The 18334-nt window shown below is 37.3% G+C and overlaps 1 protein-coding gene across 1 annotated transcript in view; it reads left to right on the top strand.

Annotated features, from left to right (window-relative positions):
* The window catches only part of LOC109110220 (transmembrane protein 91-like), a 21350-nt gene extending 3020 nt beyond the window's left edge, over positions 1-18330 (top strand). Inside the window, exons 2-4 of the mRNA XM_019123262.2 lie at positions 9173-10575; positions 13306-13452; positions 16621-18330. Of these exons, the coding sequence (XP_018978807.1) occupies positions 10159-10575; positions 13306-13452; positions 16621-16776 (720 nt within the window). The 5' untranslated portion in view covers positions 9173-10158 and the 3' untranslated portion in view covers positions 16777-18330. The remainder of the gene's footprint in view (positions 1-9172; positions 10576-13305; positions 13453-16620) is intronic.
* The last annotated feature ends 4 nt before the right edge of the window (positions 18331-18334 follow it).

Consider the following 18334-nt stretch of genomic DNA (forward strand, 5'->3'; position numbering starts at 1 on the left):
GGGCTCATGCCCTAAAAATGTCAAAAAGACATTAGTCGTCTAAACCGGCCATAAAATTATCATGAAATTAATCTGCTCAGAACAGAATTCAAACACTAGAGTGCAACTATAAATAGCTTAATTCATCTATGGACAATTTCAATGCGGTGATGTCACTGACCTATAAACATTTCTAAACAGTAACAGGAGGTGCTTTAATCATTAAACATGGCTGTCATAACATGTTTTTATCAAAATGTGAACCCTTTTGGATTCTCAGATGAAGTTTTCCGAAATAAAAAGTGTGAAACCAGAAATGTGTTAGGACCATTGCGTTAGTTTGTTATTGGTCTATATAAAATCATAAAATGGTCTATATTCAGTCAGTCAGACAGTGTTTGTGTGCCTGTCACTGTGTGCATAACTTTATCAAACTTTTTACACTGCATTATTTTATGTCGTTTCATAAAAGCCAACATTGCAAAACATTGTGTTGATGTATAGGTTTATGGTGCATTTTCAAGTTTCAACTCAACAATACAGTTTATTTATTTTTATTTAGTATACTGTGTGTGACAGAATAGGCATAGCATGGAAACTATACTTAGAGATACGCTTCTGCTAACAGTGTTACGCAGGCAGCTTGAATACTGTAACCTGTTAATATCTGACTGAAATAAATGTGTCACTTACATGAGCAGTGTGAACCTAAGCTCGATCTGAAGTATGTTCCCCTACCACATCCAACTCAAGCATCAGCAAAACAAGCCTGGAGGCTTCTTAGTTCCTTGATGCACCATCATAAGCCTTTCAATTTATAAAATGCCCTCTAGCAGTGGAAAGCTGCTTGTGTGGTACAGTACACCTCAATGTAGAGCTGGAAGTATATGCCAGCAGCTCTGATTGATAGTATTTTGCACCCTATGCATCGCACAGCACAGCTATCGTGTTTTGTAGCCGTCTCAGTTAACAAGCACTGGCATGAGATAAAAAGACCCATCTCACAGCAAATGAGAATGAAATGGAGGTCTGAACGAGTGGCTGTGTCCGAAACTCAAGGCAGCTGCCTCACTGTCCAGTCAGTTGGTGTCTAAACAGGCAATGTTTTCTGTATTAAGGTACATCTGAGCTGGAACATCATGTGCATTTGGGAACGGAACATATACCAACTGTTTTCCCAAACTTGTAAGTGCTTATAAACCCGCTGCTGACAACAAAAGACAAGCTTCACGGACTCCCTGTGGTTTTCAACCAGAATAAAAGCTTGATGGTTTAATGCTTGATTTAAAATGATTATTATTATATTATTAGTTATCTTATCTCACTGTAAAATATAAATGTAGTATTTAATAATAATAATAATAATAAATACAAACATTTAACAAAATAAGGAATATTAAATATACACATACATACATATATAATGTAATATTTTAATTATATAGTTTAATTACATTTAATTTATTTTTTATTGTTTGTTTTTAATTCACTTTTTTTAGTATGTGAAATGTCGCAATTAGATTTTCTCCCCAAGTCATCTTAGTAAAAAAGTAGACATAAAAATAGACATTATAAATGTATTTATTTTTCATCTGCTTCACTGAATGTCATTTTTATTAATGTTTGTTCAGTCAGCCTTTGAATTGCATGCCAGGTTCGCGAAATATCATAGGCAGCAAAGGATATCTGTGTTGCCTTCAACAAACCTTATGAAGGATGTTATGCAAACATTGCATTCGGACATGCCTTGATGCTTTCCAGCCTCCGGATACTGCCTGCGAAAGCAGCATTTTTCTTCTTTTGGACACCACAGCAACTAGAACAACATGCACAAAGAATTTAGACGTGCAACCAGAAATCAAACCCAAACATTCAGTGCAACTAGATGAAAGAAGTCCATTTTTATCTTCACTTGGCTCTGATTTTCTCTCATTCTTTATGGTCACCAGTATAGATCTGTCAAGCCCTGGTGCCCTTTTCTGCACAAAAGTGGATCAGCAAGAATAATGAGATGTCCCATTATAAACAGATTACAGATAATGAGAAAGAGTCACACACATAGACGTATAGAGAGTTCATGGCTCATAGACAAACATATAAAGTCTCAAACACAAACACACATCAGCCTGTGGAAGGGAAATGCCCCTTCAGTGTCTGTATGTTCACTGTCTGTCTCCCTCTCTCAAGCACAGCTGGTGTGGGGCACAAGGGGCCCTGAGGGATGAGAGAAATCACCCAGCTAAGATATGTGCAAATGGCTCCTCTGAAACACTGACTGCTCTCGCCAACTCAAGGGAGAGAATGAGAGAGAAGAGGAAATGACAGGGAAAAGAATGGAGGACAAGGCAGAGGGAAAGTACTGCAAAAAACCACTGACAAAAAGTACCATGGTATTACCAGGTTTTTGGATATGGTACCATGGTAATAGCATAGTTTTTGGACATTTACACTTCCAAAAATATTTCGGCGTAAATTTAATAATTAATTGATCTGCATATAAAATTTAAAAAATAAGTGAGGTGACATACAGCCAAGTATGGTGACCCATACTCAGAATTCGTGCTCTGCATTTAACCCATCCAAAGTGCACACACACACCGATTTATGCTGCACAACTGGAGCAGTGGGCAGCCATTTATGCTGCGGTGCCCGGGGAGCAGTTGGGGGTTCCGTGCCTTGCTCAAGGGCACCTCAGTCGAGGTATTGCCGGCCCGACACTCGAACCCACAACCTTAGGGTTAGGAGTCAAACTCTCTAACCATTAGGCCACGACTTCCACCCTTTTTTTTTCCTTTTTAAATACAGGTTTCATTTATGACTGACAAATATGGATCGCATTAAGTTTATTAATATATGTAATCCAAGTGCATGGACATTTTATATGCAATTCAGATATATTAATCTTAAATGTAATCTTAAATGTAGGCCTGGATATTTGAGTGTATCTAGCACGTTTAACAATGGAAAAGCAGGTGGAATCTGTGAGATGTACATCACATCAGTATAAAATACCCTCACTCTATACTATGGTATAGACATAGTACTGTTTTGTAACCCTGGTTACAGCAAGAACAGTGAGATAGAGAGAGAGAGAAAGAAGGTAGGAACAATTGGACTTGAAAGATGCCTGATAAATGAGCTCATTTCCAAACATATGCACAGAATGCTGGGATGTAAAAGCACCCCTCCCTCAGTGATGCTGAATTCCTTTTTCCATTATAATGTCATTTAGGGAGGAATTATGTATCTTTCCATCCTGAGTATAATGTGACACTGTTGGGCTCAAAGAATTATTGTGCTGGAATGATCAAGGCTCACTTATATAAGTAGAGACGTACAGCACAGAAATGAAAAATAGAGTTTGGCTCATTAATCACTGGAAGGTTTTCATATACATCCATAGACTTAGAGTCAGTTTCTGCTTTAATTAGCAAAATGCAGCTGTATTCTATCATGCTTTGTTTCAGTCATGGAGGGTGTATAGTGAAGGGTGATTGTACTTTGAGTTGGTCTCTGTGCTTAATATTTCCTTTCCACTCGGAATGCCTCTCTTGTGCTATCAGTGCTTTATCTGTCGTTCATCAGCCTGTTCATTGGCACTTACAGTAGCTGCTTCCTCCTGCTGCCATTTACTGAGTCTGGCCTGTATCCTCTTCTGTTTCCTATTCTGAAGATTAAGAAATTTGTTTTCCATTAACAGTGAGTTTCCTAGATGAACTTTATCAGGAAAATGCAAATAATGTCAAGTGTACAGAAAGAAATTGATACTTTTATTCAGCAAGGGTGTATTAAAATCAGTGAAGCAAAGACAACATTACAAAGACCCTGAGTTTGTCGGTTAAGCTGAAATAATGCTGAACAGGCTAAAGGAATCAAATAAAAGACAGAGGTCAGTAATAAACAGCGCAGAAAGAAGATAAAGTAGCCAGAGTTGTAGAAAAAAAGAAATAAAAATTATGAATCGGTGCAAAAGAGAGGGAAGCGGTTCTCTATAAATGTGCTGGTGATGATTTGCTGTGCTGTCCTTGTAGAGCTCGGTCCAACTGAGCGGGTGTTTTATGTGTGAGGCAGAAATCAGAAAGGGAGGCAGGCTTATAATGCAGCTGACAGCAGTCCTTTTATGATGACTGGATGGGGTTGGGGGGTTAGCAATAAAGCTGAGTGCATCTCCTCTGGAAGCAAGCCATCGTAGCTTAAAGGGATAGTTCACCCTAAAATTTAAATAAAACTTTTTTTTTTATCGCCCTCATGATGTTTCAAACTTGACTTGTTTTCTTCTGTGGAACCCAAAAGGAGATATTTTGAATATTTCCTCTTTTCCATATAGTGACAACAAATGGGGACTGGAATTTTTAAGCTGAAAAAAAAAAAAAAAAAAAAACCCCATAAAAGTAATCCATTTGACCCTTTGCTATTTTTCTGAAATAGAGATTTTCACTTTTTTTCACATTTATACACATTGTGAACAACTGATTAATTGAAAAGATCTGACTCAAAAGAATGATTTGATCATGAATTGGACATTGCATGCACACTACTGGTCAAATGTTTTAAATAATTCAGTAATTTAATTGAAATAATTTTGGATTCCATCAAGATTTTTAAAATGTTTTTGAAATAAGTCTGTATGTTCAACAAGGCTGTATTATTAAAAATTTAAAGTATTAGAATTTAAAGTATTATTAAAATTTAAAAGTACCTGATTTCAATTTGAAATAAATAAATAATAATTAAAAAAGTAAAATATTATTTAATTCCAGTGATGTTCCAAGTAAAAATTTCAGCATTATTACTCCAGTCTTCAGTGTCACATGATCCTTCAGAAATCATTCTAATATGCTGATTTTGTGGTCATTCTTTTGAACTTTTTATTTATCAAACAATCCTGAAAAAAAAAAGAAAAAAAGATGATGTTACTTGAGCATCAAATCAGCATATTAGAATGATTTCTGAAGGATCGTGTGACACTGAAGACTGGAGTAAAGGCTTATGAAATTTCAGCTTTATCATCACAGGAATAAATTACAATTAAAATATATTATAATAGAAAATAGCTCATTTTGGTTTTAACAGATGCACAAAAAAATAAACGATGTGAATGTGTGTGGGTGTAGGTCTGTCCACGATTTTTCCTGATGTTTGTGGCCCTCTCCATCCTGCCTGTTCTCCTGGTGTCCAATGTGTTCAGAGGTGCCCTGCAGCAACGTTGATATCAGGAGAGCAGGGATCTACTCCTGAATTATCACCCTGGCGTTCTGTCTGCACTCAAGTGCACGATGACCAGAGTGGAGGAGGAGAAAGACAGGAGAGCACAGCAAAGCAAAATGAAGCAGAGTAATGCGTGCTTCTTCACTCGCTGCCACAATCCAGACCACCATTATGTTGGCAGATCTGCACTCGACTGGAACATTCTCATACGACGGTGCACCATATATCTTCATGATGCTCTGTACGGTAATGGATAGTGTATAAAATCAGATGCAGTTCGATTTAGCTTCTACTTTATTGATCTAAATGCACCACTATAGAGTCAATTTCTTTCTTTATCATGCCACTCTATGTGCTGCTGAAATCAGATTTCGTTTTTAACTTTCTATTTGAAGCAAAGCAGCTGGATATGACTGTAATACTGTAGGCATGGGCTAATTTTCACTGAAAAAAGAAATGAAATATTCCTTTGCCAATTAAAATATGCTGCACTGTAGGTGGTTTAATCAAAATATAACACAGTGTCAAAACCTTTAACCAGAAATGACTCACATGTTATGCCTTCCAAAAAAAAAAAAAAAAAAGATCTAATGAGTGGGCATATGGATCAGTTTTCCATCTCTGTTTGTTAGCTTCATTTTCAAAACTGCACTCACATTGTAACCAAAAGATAGAAGAAAAACGACTGACAAAAGCATTAACAAAGACCCTGTTCATTGCACTATACAGAAATTCAGTAAAAACAGTAACACAGTACTGAAAACAGTACAATTTAAAATAACCGATTACAATATATTTTTAAATTTTGATGTCTTTGATGATGAAACTAAATTTTCAGCAGCCATTATCTCATAATTATTCTTATAAATGCGGATTTGGTGCCCAAGTAACTTTTCTTCTTTATCAAACCTTACCAAACATTGATCATCTTTATCAACCTTATCAATGTTTAATAAAGTCTTTAAATTGTTCATTTTAATGCATTCTTGCTGAATTAAGACCTCTGTGTTTAATGGGATGGTTCATCAAAAAAAGTAAATTGACATTATTATACACCTACTCTCGTGTTGTTCCAAACCTGTATGACTTGTATTGGAATTTTATTTTATTTTTATTTTTTTCAGTGGAACACAAATGGAGATGGTTCAAGCTGCTCTCTTGAATATAATTAAAAGTGGATGGGGACCAAAAATGTGCAATGAAATCATATTAAAAGTTCTCCATTGTGCACTATATTCCAAACCTCTGAAGTCATACAATAGCTTTCTGTGAGGATGAGACAGAAATGATTCACTTAAAATCCTGCTTGAAAGCTGTGGCCACCATTCACTTTCATTATATGACAAAGAAGAACTCAGATATTTAGCTAAACTTTTTAAAATCTCTTTACTGCATATTTATATTATGTTCACACACTCTCTGCAGAGGGCAAATAATTGCCTTGAGGAAATCATTAAAATAAAAATTTAAATGAAATAAATTAAAATATTTTTTATTCTAATGCCGTATTCTTGCATATCATTAATATGAAATATGTTTGACCCTTTACCAAAGTTTCCGTTAATACTTAGTAGAATCCTCCATTAACAACTAGTTTAAAGGATGCAACGTGCATCCTAAATCTAAAACATTCACATAATAAATGACTAAATAAATAGCTATGCCTCGGGTAATTTCTAGCAGCTACATATTGCCACTGACAGAGATGATTTCAGGTGTGCTAGACTGGTGCAGACAGGCATGTAGAGGACTGATCGAAAACAGCACAAGGTTAGCAATGAGAGACAGATGCTCACCTGCACCAGATGACTATCATTCTGAGACTGTCATCCTGGTTTTTCAGGGCCTGACTGACTGACAGAGAGGCCTCTGGGGTATGTGACAGCAGATTCTGATCACACCGGGTTGCTATCGTTGGCACCCACTGACTGAGACTCTTCAGCCAATAATGATCAATCAAATGAAGGTCTACATCAAGTGTAATGCCATAAAAGTAGAGACTCTAGACTGTCAAATTAAACCACGCATAAAGTTCACTGCAGTAGGGGACTCTACTCATAAGGTTAGTAACTGAAGCTCTTCACAAAGGCCCTTTTCACAAAGCCAGTTAGTGAAATGTAAAGATGATAGGCATTTTAAGGAAGCAATTGTGCCTTTCATGATCGTCTGATTCATTTTGAACCCTGGGCGCATTTATCTGGCTTTTTCAAAACCCTAAAATCTTACTTACTTATTTATAAACTTAACCCTATAAAAAGCCATCTGAACATATAAAATAATCCATCACACACACACACACACAAACAAACAAACCACACACACACACACTCATAACTAATAAATAAAAATAAACTGTTTTTAAGCAGTCTGCTATACTGTTATTTAGATCTAATTGGTTTAGATTACAAGCAATCAGAATTTCATATTACTTATAATATAAATATCGGCAACTGCACCAAATTGCATATTTTTGATCAGTCTGAAATAAAATTGAGGTGTTTTTTTTTCTCCATGAGTATGAGCTCCATATTGAATTACACTGTAATGTTGTCAAGTTTACATTTTGATTAGAGAAAAAATTAAAAAATTACAAAATGCACCCTCAATAATTATAAATCATAAAAACTAAACGAACACCCAAAAATCATAAACTTCAAAACACTATGCCAACTGCATTACACAATGGTGTGTTTGTTGTTAGGATGACAAAAAGGTTTAAAAGTTACATTTTTAGGCTGTTCTGCCTCAGCAGTCTAACAATGTCAAAATGATTAAGATGGCCAATCAAATCAAAGTAAGCAGAGTTAACTGTTCACAAAAGCAGAGGGCGAATTCCAGCGTCAAGCGTTTTAATGCTGAAAGTGTTCAGTGTTAAAGTTTTCAGAGAGCGAGGTAAGGTGGAAGTAGCAAAACATTTAATTAAAAAAAAAATGTGATGCAAACTACTCGACTTTTTTATAAGCAAACTAAACAACAGTAATCTCTATATCTGAACACTACTGAATGTATTGTTTAAAGCAAAATATTAATTAGTGTCAGAGCAGCAAGATTCCCTTCAATTTGATTGATCAGTTTATTAATCTCTTTTATTTGCCAGAACATGTGAGTGACCAGAGTTGTCCTTGGTCACATTTTAAATCTGTCCAGCATGCAGCGATAGTTACAATAAATACAGGATGTATGTACATGACCAGATACACATTACAATATACAGTGCATTCAAAAGAGTAATTGGTTTTGTAAACCAGAGGCTATTGTGGAGAAGAAAAGCAGTCACCATTTGATGAATAATCAAGATAGCTCATATCCTGATGACAAATGAGTCTGACTGACAGAATAAACAAGCTGAAGGGCATATCATAGAGGGAGGACGTCACCGCATCATAAGCTCCATTTCACACTGACTATTTTATATAACTAGGCATTCATCCAGGTGTTTACATTGGAAATATTTTATAAATACACCGCCTGGAGCCGCTGGCCTCTCCTGGACCTCAATTTCTCTCTGGTGACATATTCAGATGCTGGTACCAAGGCTGTTGGGTGTTTTTAGGTGAGGGCCACAGAGATTTGTATGCGGAGTGAGTAAGTGGACTAGATGACATGCAGCGCATCATGATCCGCCAGAGGGTGTGCTGCAGCAATGGCTCTTGAACCATCATGCCCATCTAACATTTTTATAGAGAACTTGGGCCATTGCCCTCTAACTGCAGACCATATTTCCAAACCAATGAGCCTTCTGCCCTTTCACTGATGCTCTTTGCCTTTGAGACAGACGTGCTCCTGGAATAGACCGCTTAGAAGTGTTCAAAGGCAGATGTTGAGTTCATTAGTGTCCGTTCCTTGGCACATACCATCCTGCCACTCAAGCATCAAAGCAGACCGGTCTTTTAAAATAGAGACATTTGGGGATCACTTATCAAGGGCTGTTCTGTGTACACTGAAGCTAAATGCTTTTTCTGACTTTGTTCGTTTCTTTTGGCAGCACAGTCCAAGTACCACCATGAGAGGTGAGGGGCGCCGGACACGAGTGGCGCATTAAAAATACAGATCCCCACAAGAGCTTTCTGGTCTCAGCTAGTGCTGTAAATCAATACCCGAGCACTCTGATTTCTTCATCAAGACATTGCTACAAACTGAATGGGTTTCTTGAGCACTTGCTAACCAGAAGCCGCACTCCAGAGGATACTATTTTTGTGGACGTCTGAAGTCTGTTTCACACTGCGGCTCTGAAAACACACCGGATGACTAAAACAGTATATTTATATAGATGTGCATAGTTGATAAAGCTGATAAGTCTTTCGACCACCTGTCAGTGTTCTTTTTTTAAGCTTATGCTGACACTTCCTTCAAAGCTTTTGGAACTTCAGAGGATATTCCTAAATAGCAGTTATTTTTATTCCACTCTACATATTTAGATAAAAGTCTCCCACTACACAGTTCTGTTCAAAACATTTCGGTTCTTTCATCTGAATGGGTGAGAGCAGAAGGGGAAGTTCACGCTTAAAATCTTCACTATTTCACAACCTGTCTACAGTCTGTTGCTAATCACGGTTTTCCATCATCAGAAGTGACTTCCATCTTTTTTTCATGCAAAATGAAGCACATTAGCATATTTATGGGCTGAGATATATCCAATTGTGTACAACGTGCTACATGGATCTTGCATTCAGTCATCAAGCGAAGGAACAAATAGCTTGTGACGTGAAGAAAATGGAATATTCAAGAGCTCTGTGCACTTAAACACATGGACTAAAATCACGGTTGCAAGCTGGGAGGAGATGGAGGAGCACATGAGTTAGTTTCCCCATTAAGGTTTATGCTTGTATCTGTGTGAAATCAACCAAAAAAAAAAAATCTATTTAAATTGTTTTGTTTCTGCTTTCATATAAATGACATATTCCTAAGAGTAAAATTGTTGGCCAGATCAGCCGGAAAGCATTAGTTGATGTCAAATCCAGATCTGGGAAAATGGAGAATCTAGATGAACTAGAACATCCATTGTTGGGTGACAGCAGCCCCATAAACTCAAGTGAAACAGGCACTAGTGGTAGTGGACTGTTCAGAAGCATATTGATGAGAAATGAGGAGGACAAAAGACTGCCCCCTCTGGACTGGAGGAATTATTGCCGTTCTACAGACATTCAACAGCAGCAGCTACTGGATCCATGTTCATTGCCTGGTACTCTAGAGACTCTTTATACTCCTACTAGCATTTGGGCCGCTGCTGATTCCCTGGGCATCCACAGTAAGGAGTATCTGGAAACCACTTTTGTGGACATTGGCCCTGGTTCACCATTGGAAAGGAAGTTACTGGCAGAGACAAGAGATATCCATAGTGTATCCTACAGCATGGAAGACGGGGATGACCTTTTGCCAGACTTTGAGGTAAGACTTTTCCTACAGAATATAAAAACATGAGTGTTTCTTAAACTACAGGCAGTTTTGGTCCTGTGTTCTTATAGAAAATAAAGTGTCTTGAAAAACACATTTAAATGAATACTGAATTGAGTTATACTTACTCTGAGCAAGTTTTAATGTAATAATCAACATTTTTATTAAATACTGAGACATGGGTAAAACCATAAAAGATCATACATATAGGAAATTACCATGCCTTATATTATTTAGTTCTTTATTTATTTATATACACTACTGTTCATAAACTTGATCTCAGCAAGGGCGCTTGAAATTGATCAAAAATGACAGTAAAGACTTTTATATTGATACAAAAAGATTTCTATTTCAAATAAATGCTGGTTATTTGAACTGTCTATTCATCAAAGAATCACATTTTCACAAAAATATAGAAGTATAAAATATAATATTACATATTATTAATATTTCTGAGGGATCACGTGTCTCTGAAGAGTGGAGTAATGGCTGCTGAAAATTCAGCTTTGCCACTATTGGAATAAATAACATTCAAAAATATATTTCTAATTATTTATATTTAAATTGTAAATTGTATGTTACTGTTTTTACTCTATTTTGATTAAATAAATGCTGCCTTGGTGGGCATGAGACTTTGAAAAACATTTTTTTTTAAATCTTACTGACCCCAAACTTTTGAACACTAGTGTATTTACTGTCGTGGCCAAAAGTATTGGCAGTGACATAAATTTTGTGTATTGCAAAATTTGCTTTAAGCTGTTGTGGTGTTCATTTACATTGTTTCTACTAGTATTGGCAGTGTCACAATCTAGAAACAATGTGAATAAACACCACAACAGCTTAAGCAACAAATTTTGCAATACACAAAATTTATGTCACTGCCAATACTTTTGGCCACGACTGTACAGTACAAACATACTTTCAGCTTCTTGTTTTCATCTCGAGTTGGTCTTGCCAAAATGCCACCATGGTGGCAGTGGCTGCTTGTTTGATTTTCTTGTTTCTGCCCATTTATTCATTGTTGTTGCAGATGAACTCTGAAAAGCTGAGGGAACTGAGTTGTGCCAAGTCACTCTCTGTTTATTCTGTTCATTCACAGTCCAAATCCTCATTGCTTCCTGCATTGGAAAAATAGAAAAACACCTAGCCATTAAGCCCTGTATTTCCTCCAATGCTCTGGATATTGCAGCACAAATTTAAATGTGTCAGTGATAGGTGAATGAGCTTCTAAATGGAAAAATCAAAAGGCATGAATAGCAGGGGGGATGTTGAGCGCGGACACTGGCCTTCAAACCCAGCATGATTATTGAAAGCTCTGTGTCCACTGGTGTGTGAATAATAATGCCACTATGTTGATGAGCTCCATGCCAACTTCTATTTCATACATCAGCAAACAAGATCTAGGCCGAAGAAGCAAAGATTCATATTACAGATTCGGCTTACCCACTAATCATTTTGATTGATAGCTTAAAGGTGTTTCTTTACCTGTGACAGACAGCCAAGAACACATCAAAGTATCAGACCATGTATATCTGTCAAAAAAAATCTGACACGATTTACTTTGTGCCACCACAAGCAGCTCAAACAAAACATACTCAAACACTTAGCATTCTTCGTCAGAGCACAAAAGCATTCCTCTGAAAAGCGGCTTGTCACATAGCACAAACACTCAGTCCCTTTAAAAAAGCACTTGAGGTTCTCTCTGTCAGCACTGATTACACATGCTGTCGTGCCATCAGCGCTCTTCATCAGGAGGTCAAGTGTAAAACTGCTGCCATTGAAATATTTAAAAACCAGTTCTGAGCAGAGGCAGTGCTAACAATGAGGAGAGACGACTGTGAGGCCAGCAAGACCAGAGCGAGTGACTGTAGTGCTTTACGAAGACCTCCTCTATGACACAGCATTAATAAAATAGTATTCTATTTAAATACCAGCAGGCACTTAAAAGTGCTGTGGAACATGGTAGCTTGATTGCAAGGCTACTCTTTTAAATATTACTAGCTTTTGTATCAGTAATATTGCATTTTAGCATGCTACACTGCTCCATGTTAAAAAAAGTAGCTTGTATCACAGAAACAACCTATCAGTGGCCGAGTCCAGTGGATACTTGCCAGTGACCTTAACAAAAAATGCAATGGCTAACTGTTTCCCTTTTCCCATACTTTTCAGTCCGTGAATCCTTTTTGTGCAGTCAACACAAAGTAAAAAATACATGACACATATCTGGAAGATGTAAACACTGTGGCTGTAGAGTGAAATGAGCAGAGTTGTCAGACACAGTTCTAGAGAAAGAGACAGATTGAAAACACGGCTCTTTTCTGAAACAACGTGAGTCAGAATTTGCCTGTAGGCAGCACAGCTAGTGCACATTTGGCATAACCTCATTCAGTCACATTATCTTACAGGAACCAGGAAACCCGGCAACAGATACATTTAAAAATAAATTCAAGTCACTGCCTTTGTAGGATTAAACCTAATTACATTTGAAGTTCACATGTTACAAAAGCAATTTATATAACCTGCAATTTTAAATGAATCATATCTCCGAAACTCCCTTTCACAGGATCCCATGAAGAATTGAGTACACAATATAATAAATTAATAAAAGGTTCATCCCATGACAAAATTAATGAAATATAATTTCTGACTAATAAATCATTTCCATTGACATTATGTAAGATTATGTAACCTCGCTGGTGCTGATGATTGTGAAATTTCCCGAAGGACTCCTCCAGTGATGACTTCAGTGATACAGACAGTGAAAGCAACTTTCCCATCATGATCCCTCAAGATTACCTGGGCCTGGCTTTCTTCTCCATGCTCTGTTGTTTCTGGCCTCTGGGCATTGCTGCATTCTATCTTTCCCAAAAGGTAAGGGACCATTTTTTTTTCATGTGACTCTGAGAAAAGTTTTAATTTTCTTGAGTATTTCTAGCATTTATATAGCTGTTAGCCTATGCACCTCTAAGACTTATATGAGACTGCTTGGACCAAACGAACAGCAAGAGTAATGTACACCAGGAGAATAGTGTTTTTAAAAATGTTTAAAACATTTTCAAAACCTGAAAATGGCAGAAAAAGAAACAAAATGGTCAAAGACATCCATCTAGTGCATATTGAACAGGAAAACAACTGAGAAACAGTGTAGTTGAACACAAAAACACTTTCAGTGTTAACAGCCACTTATACACACAGGAGTAGCTCAAAGTTACCTCTCAAACAGTATTCTTTTATTTAAATTGTTTGTACAGTAGGTGACTGTCCACTTCATTCAGTGCTGCTTGTATTTTTTTGTATTTTGATACTTTCCATTTTACTGACTGAGAAACTGCTTCAGATAGTTCATTAGGAGAGTGGTACAAACATGACTCGATTCAGACAAACTCATTCTACCAATTCACTGCAAAGAAATAATTGACAGAAAAGAATGACTAATTCACAAATTATTGGCATTGCTGGTTCAACTGTCAGAAATATGGAACATACATAGTTACTGCTAAAATATTTGCATGGAAAATGCACAGTGCATACAGCTGTACAGCTACAGGCGGCTCTGCCAATCACTGTCATTATATTGTGAATATATAATTCTAGTTGTTTAAACAACAATGTCTGCATATTAATACCTCTACAATACAGAAGTAGGAGTCATATGCAACACTCAAATATTTGTACTGATCTATCAATAGACTCCTCTAAACTGACTGACAGAGCTATAATCTTTATCCTATTACTCATAAGCTTGCATCTTTTGTGAGCATAAAGAATTCGGATGTCATTCATATCTTCCAGTGAAATATTGTGAAAATGGCAGATGATACATTAGAGAAAACAGACTGCAATGCCAACACTGGAAAGGACAAGAAAAAGGACACAACCCATAAATCATACTTAGAAGTCTATTATAGAAGAATGCAGCAGTGCTCCATACTGCCTGATTATAACACCACATTTAAATAATGTGGGGGAAGTTGTGGCCTAACGGTTAGAGTGTTGGACTTGCAATCCAAGGGTTGTGAGTTCGAGTCTCGGGCCGGCAGGAATTGTAGTCCTGTCAATACCACAGTCAATACCACGACTGTGGTGCCCTTGAGCAAGGCACCGAACCCCCAACTGCTCCCTGGGCATAAATGGCTGCCCACTGCTCCGGGTGTGTGTTCACTGCTGTGTGTATGGACTTTGGATGGGTTAAATGCAGAGCACGAATTCTGAGTATCGGTCACCATACCTCCATACATTCCCACTTACTGCTAAATACATTTTGACTATAAAGAATATCAACCAAATGTAGATTAAACTACAGACAGACAGATATTTAGGCAGACAGATATCCAGTGTTGGGGTAGTCTCGCATAGCCAGACCTTCCGACTGACGGCTGAAGGTCTGGAATTCATGGCAGCTTTCTTTGGCCAAGGCCCACCCATGAGGCCGTTTGACCGACATGTCAAACAACCAATCACAGTTCGTTTTGTTCAGCGTAACGTTTCGGGGCATGGAAATCTCGCCACAATAACAGACTGGTGTGTAAAACGTATTTGAAAGATTCTATGTCGCTAACTTTAAATATTCCACATACTTTTGAAACTCCAGTGTTTAGTTGATCCTGATAAGCGCTCGTCGTCACGGCGGCTTTCTTCTTTCATGGGGGGGTTTGGCACCACTGCATCCTTGTTTCCAGGCGGAGCGTTAAAGAACACGACACACACGTCTCGTGGAAATCCTGTAGAATTCAACCAATCCGATGACGACTTCGACACTCCTGAAGTGTTTTCAATTTTGTGTCCCATATGCATCAGACGTTTAGCCAACAGTCTGTGGGCGTGACATCTGAGGCTGAGACTAATGTTGGGGTAATGCATTACAAGTAACGTAAGTTACGTAATATGATTACTTTTATTCAGGTAACTAATAAATTTACAAAAATTTAAAATTAAATTAAATTAAATTGTAAAGTTATAAAGACCTGATATGCAAAAGTAACTGTTACATCAACACCATTTATACCGCTCAGCTCATAAGGAACACAGGTGTATGAAATCGGCACCTAATAAACAAAGACAAATACAAAAACTCTTGGCTACTAGGGGGCAGCCGTAATCAATACAAACCATTACTTGTGAAACAAAATAAAATTTCATGCATATGTAACAGTAACATAATGCATTACTTTCCATAAAAAGTAACCCAATACTTCTCTATTACAATATTGTAATTCATTACTTTTAAAAGTAACTTTCCCCGACACTGCAGACTAAGTTAGTTATATGACTTGTTGATAGTTCTGTGTCTAAAGGGCAAAAGGTCAGTTGGACTAAAAGTGGCAGAGATTAGCGGTAAAGACAAGCGCTCTTTTGGGAGTGAGTGAGTGTGGACATTATGGAATTACACCTGAGGGTTTAGGCAGGATTACACTGAGATTTGCAGGATTATGCCACCAGCGAATCAAAGTGCCACACATAAGAATAACACAAGTCAAGGCACTTGAATTATTCAGCTTTGTCTCATCCTCAGACAAACCCACATACCCTTTGCTGATCGCCTGATTTATATCGGATACAAAACTCAAAACAAAAACTTCTTCTCGATCTTGAAAGCTGTAATCTGATTGGCCACCTTTACATAAGGCGTTTTTGTTGTTGTGGGGATTAGTTAACTTGAAGCAACTTTTATTTTCTTCAAGCCTGTTTTCAGTGGAGGTGGCACTGCAGACGTTCAGCCCACATAGCTGACAAGACTATGATCTGATCAATGGATTTTATTCAGGCTTTAATTAGTGTCATAATGAGAGGCCTCTGGTGATTGATTTCCAATAGAGCATGAGGCGTTGTCTAAAACGAGGGGATCAAAGTTGAAAGAAGAAAAGAGATATGAATAAAAGAGAGGGTAGTGTAATGATAGAAAATACACACGCCTTTGACAGATCCCGCGTGAAAGCTAATCACTGCAGTCATACGGTAAACAACCTCCAGAGAGTAGAGCGACGTCCATCATTCACTATGTTTAATGCTGCTGTTTACCTTCTCTTCTCTCCACTCCAGACGAACAAAGCATCAGCACAAGGAGATTTCCAGGGTGCCAGTGCTGCATCTCGGCAGGCTTTGTGGCTCTCTATCCTTTCAATCGTGTTTGGCATCATCACTTACATCTGCGCCATCGCTGCCCTGATCTCCTATCTGTCCGGGAAACCACCTTAAAGACTACCGTATCGGTATCCTCTCTCAATTCTTCCAGAAACGCACCTCCCTGGCTCCTAATTACACAAACCACTGCTCCTTGCATACTTACATTCATCTACACCTGTAAAAAGTACATTAGTTTAGCAGAGGTGCCACCTTTGTAACATTTTCTGCAAGTTCACGCCTGTCATATTAGATTAAAAAATGCAAATCACTTTATTTGGAAAGAGGGTAGTTTCAGCTGAAATCTTTGTATTTGGGTCAAACAAAATATGACACCCAATTCTTAAAGAGTCTTGGCACTTGTGTCTAAGTTGGCAGGGGAGGGAGTGATTGAGGCCTAAGGGTTTGTTAGAAGGGAACTAGACAAGGACTGTGAGATCAGGAGATCACTATGGACTTGGCTGTGAAACAGCAGGACGTGCCCTCCGAGACACATGACTCCAGCAAACTGGGTCATTTTCTATCTGAGCTGTAAAGCTGGTCATTGAACCACTCTCCAAATTGAAAACACCACAGTAAGTGACTTTAGAACTCCGTTGGAAAATGTCAGATAGAAAACGAGTACAAGTTCAGACGGATTCTGCAAATATGAGGATGCATAACAAATATGCAGACAAAAGTTCAATGCGATGAGGGAAACACACACACATATACGCTGCAGCTTACGAGAAGCTTCTCCTACAGGACTCTATTCATAGCTTCATAAATGTAGACTCTCCATTTTCCACCTACTGTACCACCAAAACCGTATGGAGACATTTCATATGATTCAGCCAAACCATGCCTGCAAACTCCGGAAAAATGGCAAAAATGATGATGAATCAGGAATTGGCCCAGATTCACAAAACATTATTAAAAAAATACAACTTTTCCTACCTGCTATTTTCTTCTTTTTCCTCTAATATAAGAATAAAGTTACGAATATTTTGTATTCCCAAAAACATTTCTTACTATTGTTATAATTAAAAAACTTAAGAAGAATTAGAATTCCTGAAAATGTTCTTAAAAACAATCATAAATGTGATAAGTAAATATGTATGCAGATGAATTTAATGATTCATCATTTTGAAGTATTATAACAATATTCTGATAATTACAATTATTTCAATAATCTGCGATGAGGTGTTGAGTTGATCAGCAAATCTTCAGCATAAACCACTATACAATCAGACGTCTATGTTTAAAAAAAAATAGATTTATTCAACAAGAACTGCATTTAGTAAAATTTTTATGAACTTAGGTTTTATCTAAAGAAATTAAGATTTTCATGAATATTTGAATAGAACTAGAACACATTGTTTATGTAGCCAAGATGTTTTGAAACAACACAAATGTCTATGGTTACATTAACTGTAAAAAGGACCATAAAAACAATGATTTAAACAGCTTTAGTTTTTACAAAATGTTTAATAAAATGCCAAACCTTATTTCAGCCGTTAAACCATTTTTTTAAGAAAAGGGATGAATAAACATTAAGGAGTCATGTAATTTAAATATAGGAGTTCTGAACAAAAACAGCAAACAGGCTGAATGAAAATTCAAATTCAGCTCTCTGACAGTATAAGCAGAAATA

Source organism: Cyprinus carpio, chromosome A18 (genome assembly GCF_018340385.1).
Source record: "Cyprinus carpio isolate SPL01 chromosome A18, ASM1834038v1, whole genome shotgun sequence".
NCBI classification, from domain to species: Eukaryota; Metazoa; Chordata; class Actinopteri; order Cypriniformes; family Cyprinidae; genus Cyprinus; species Cyprinus carpio.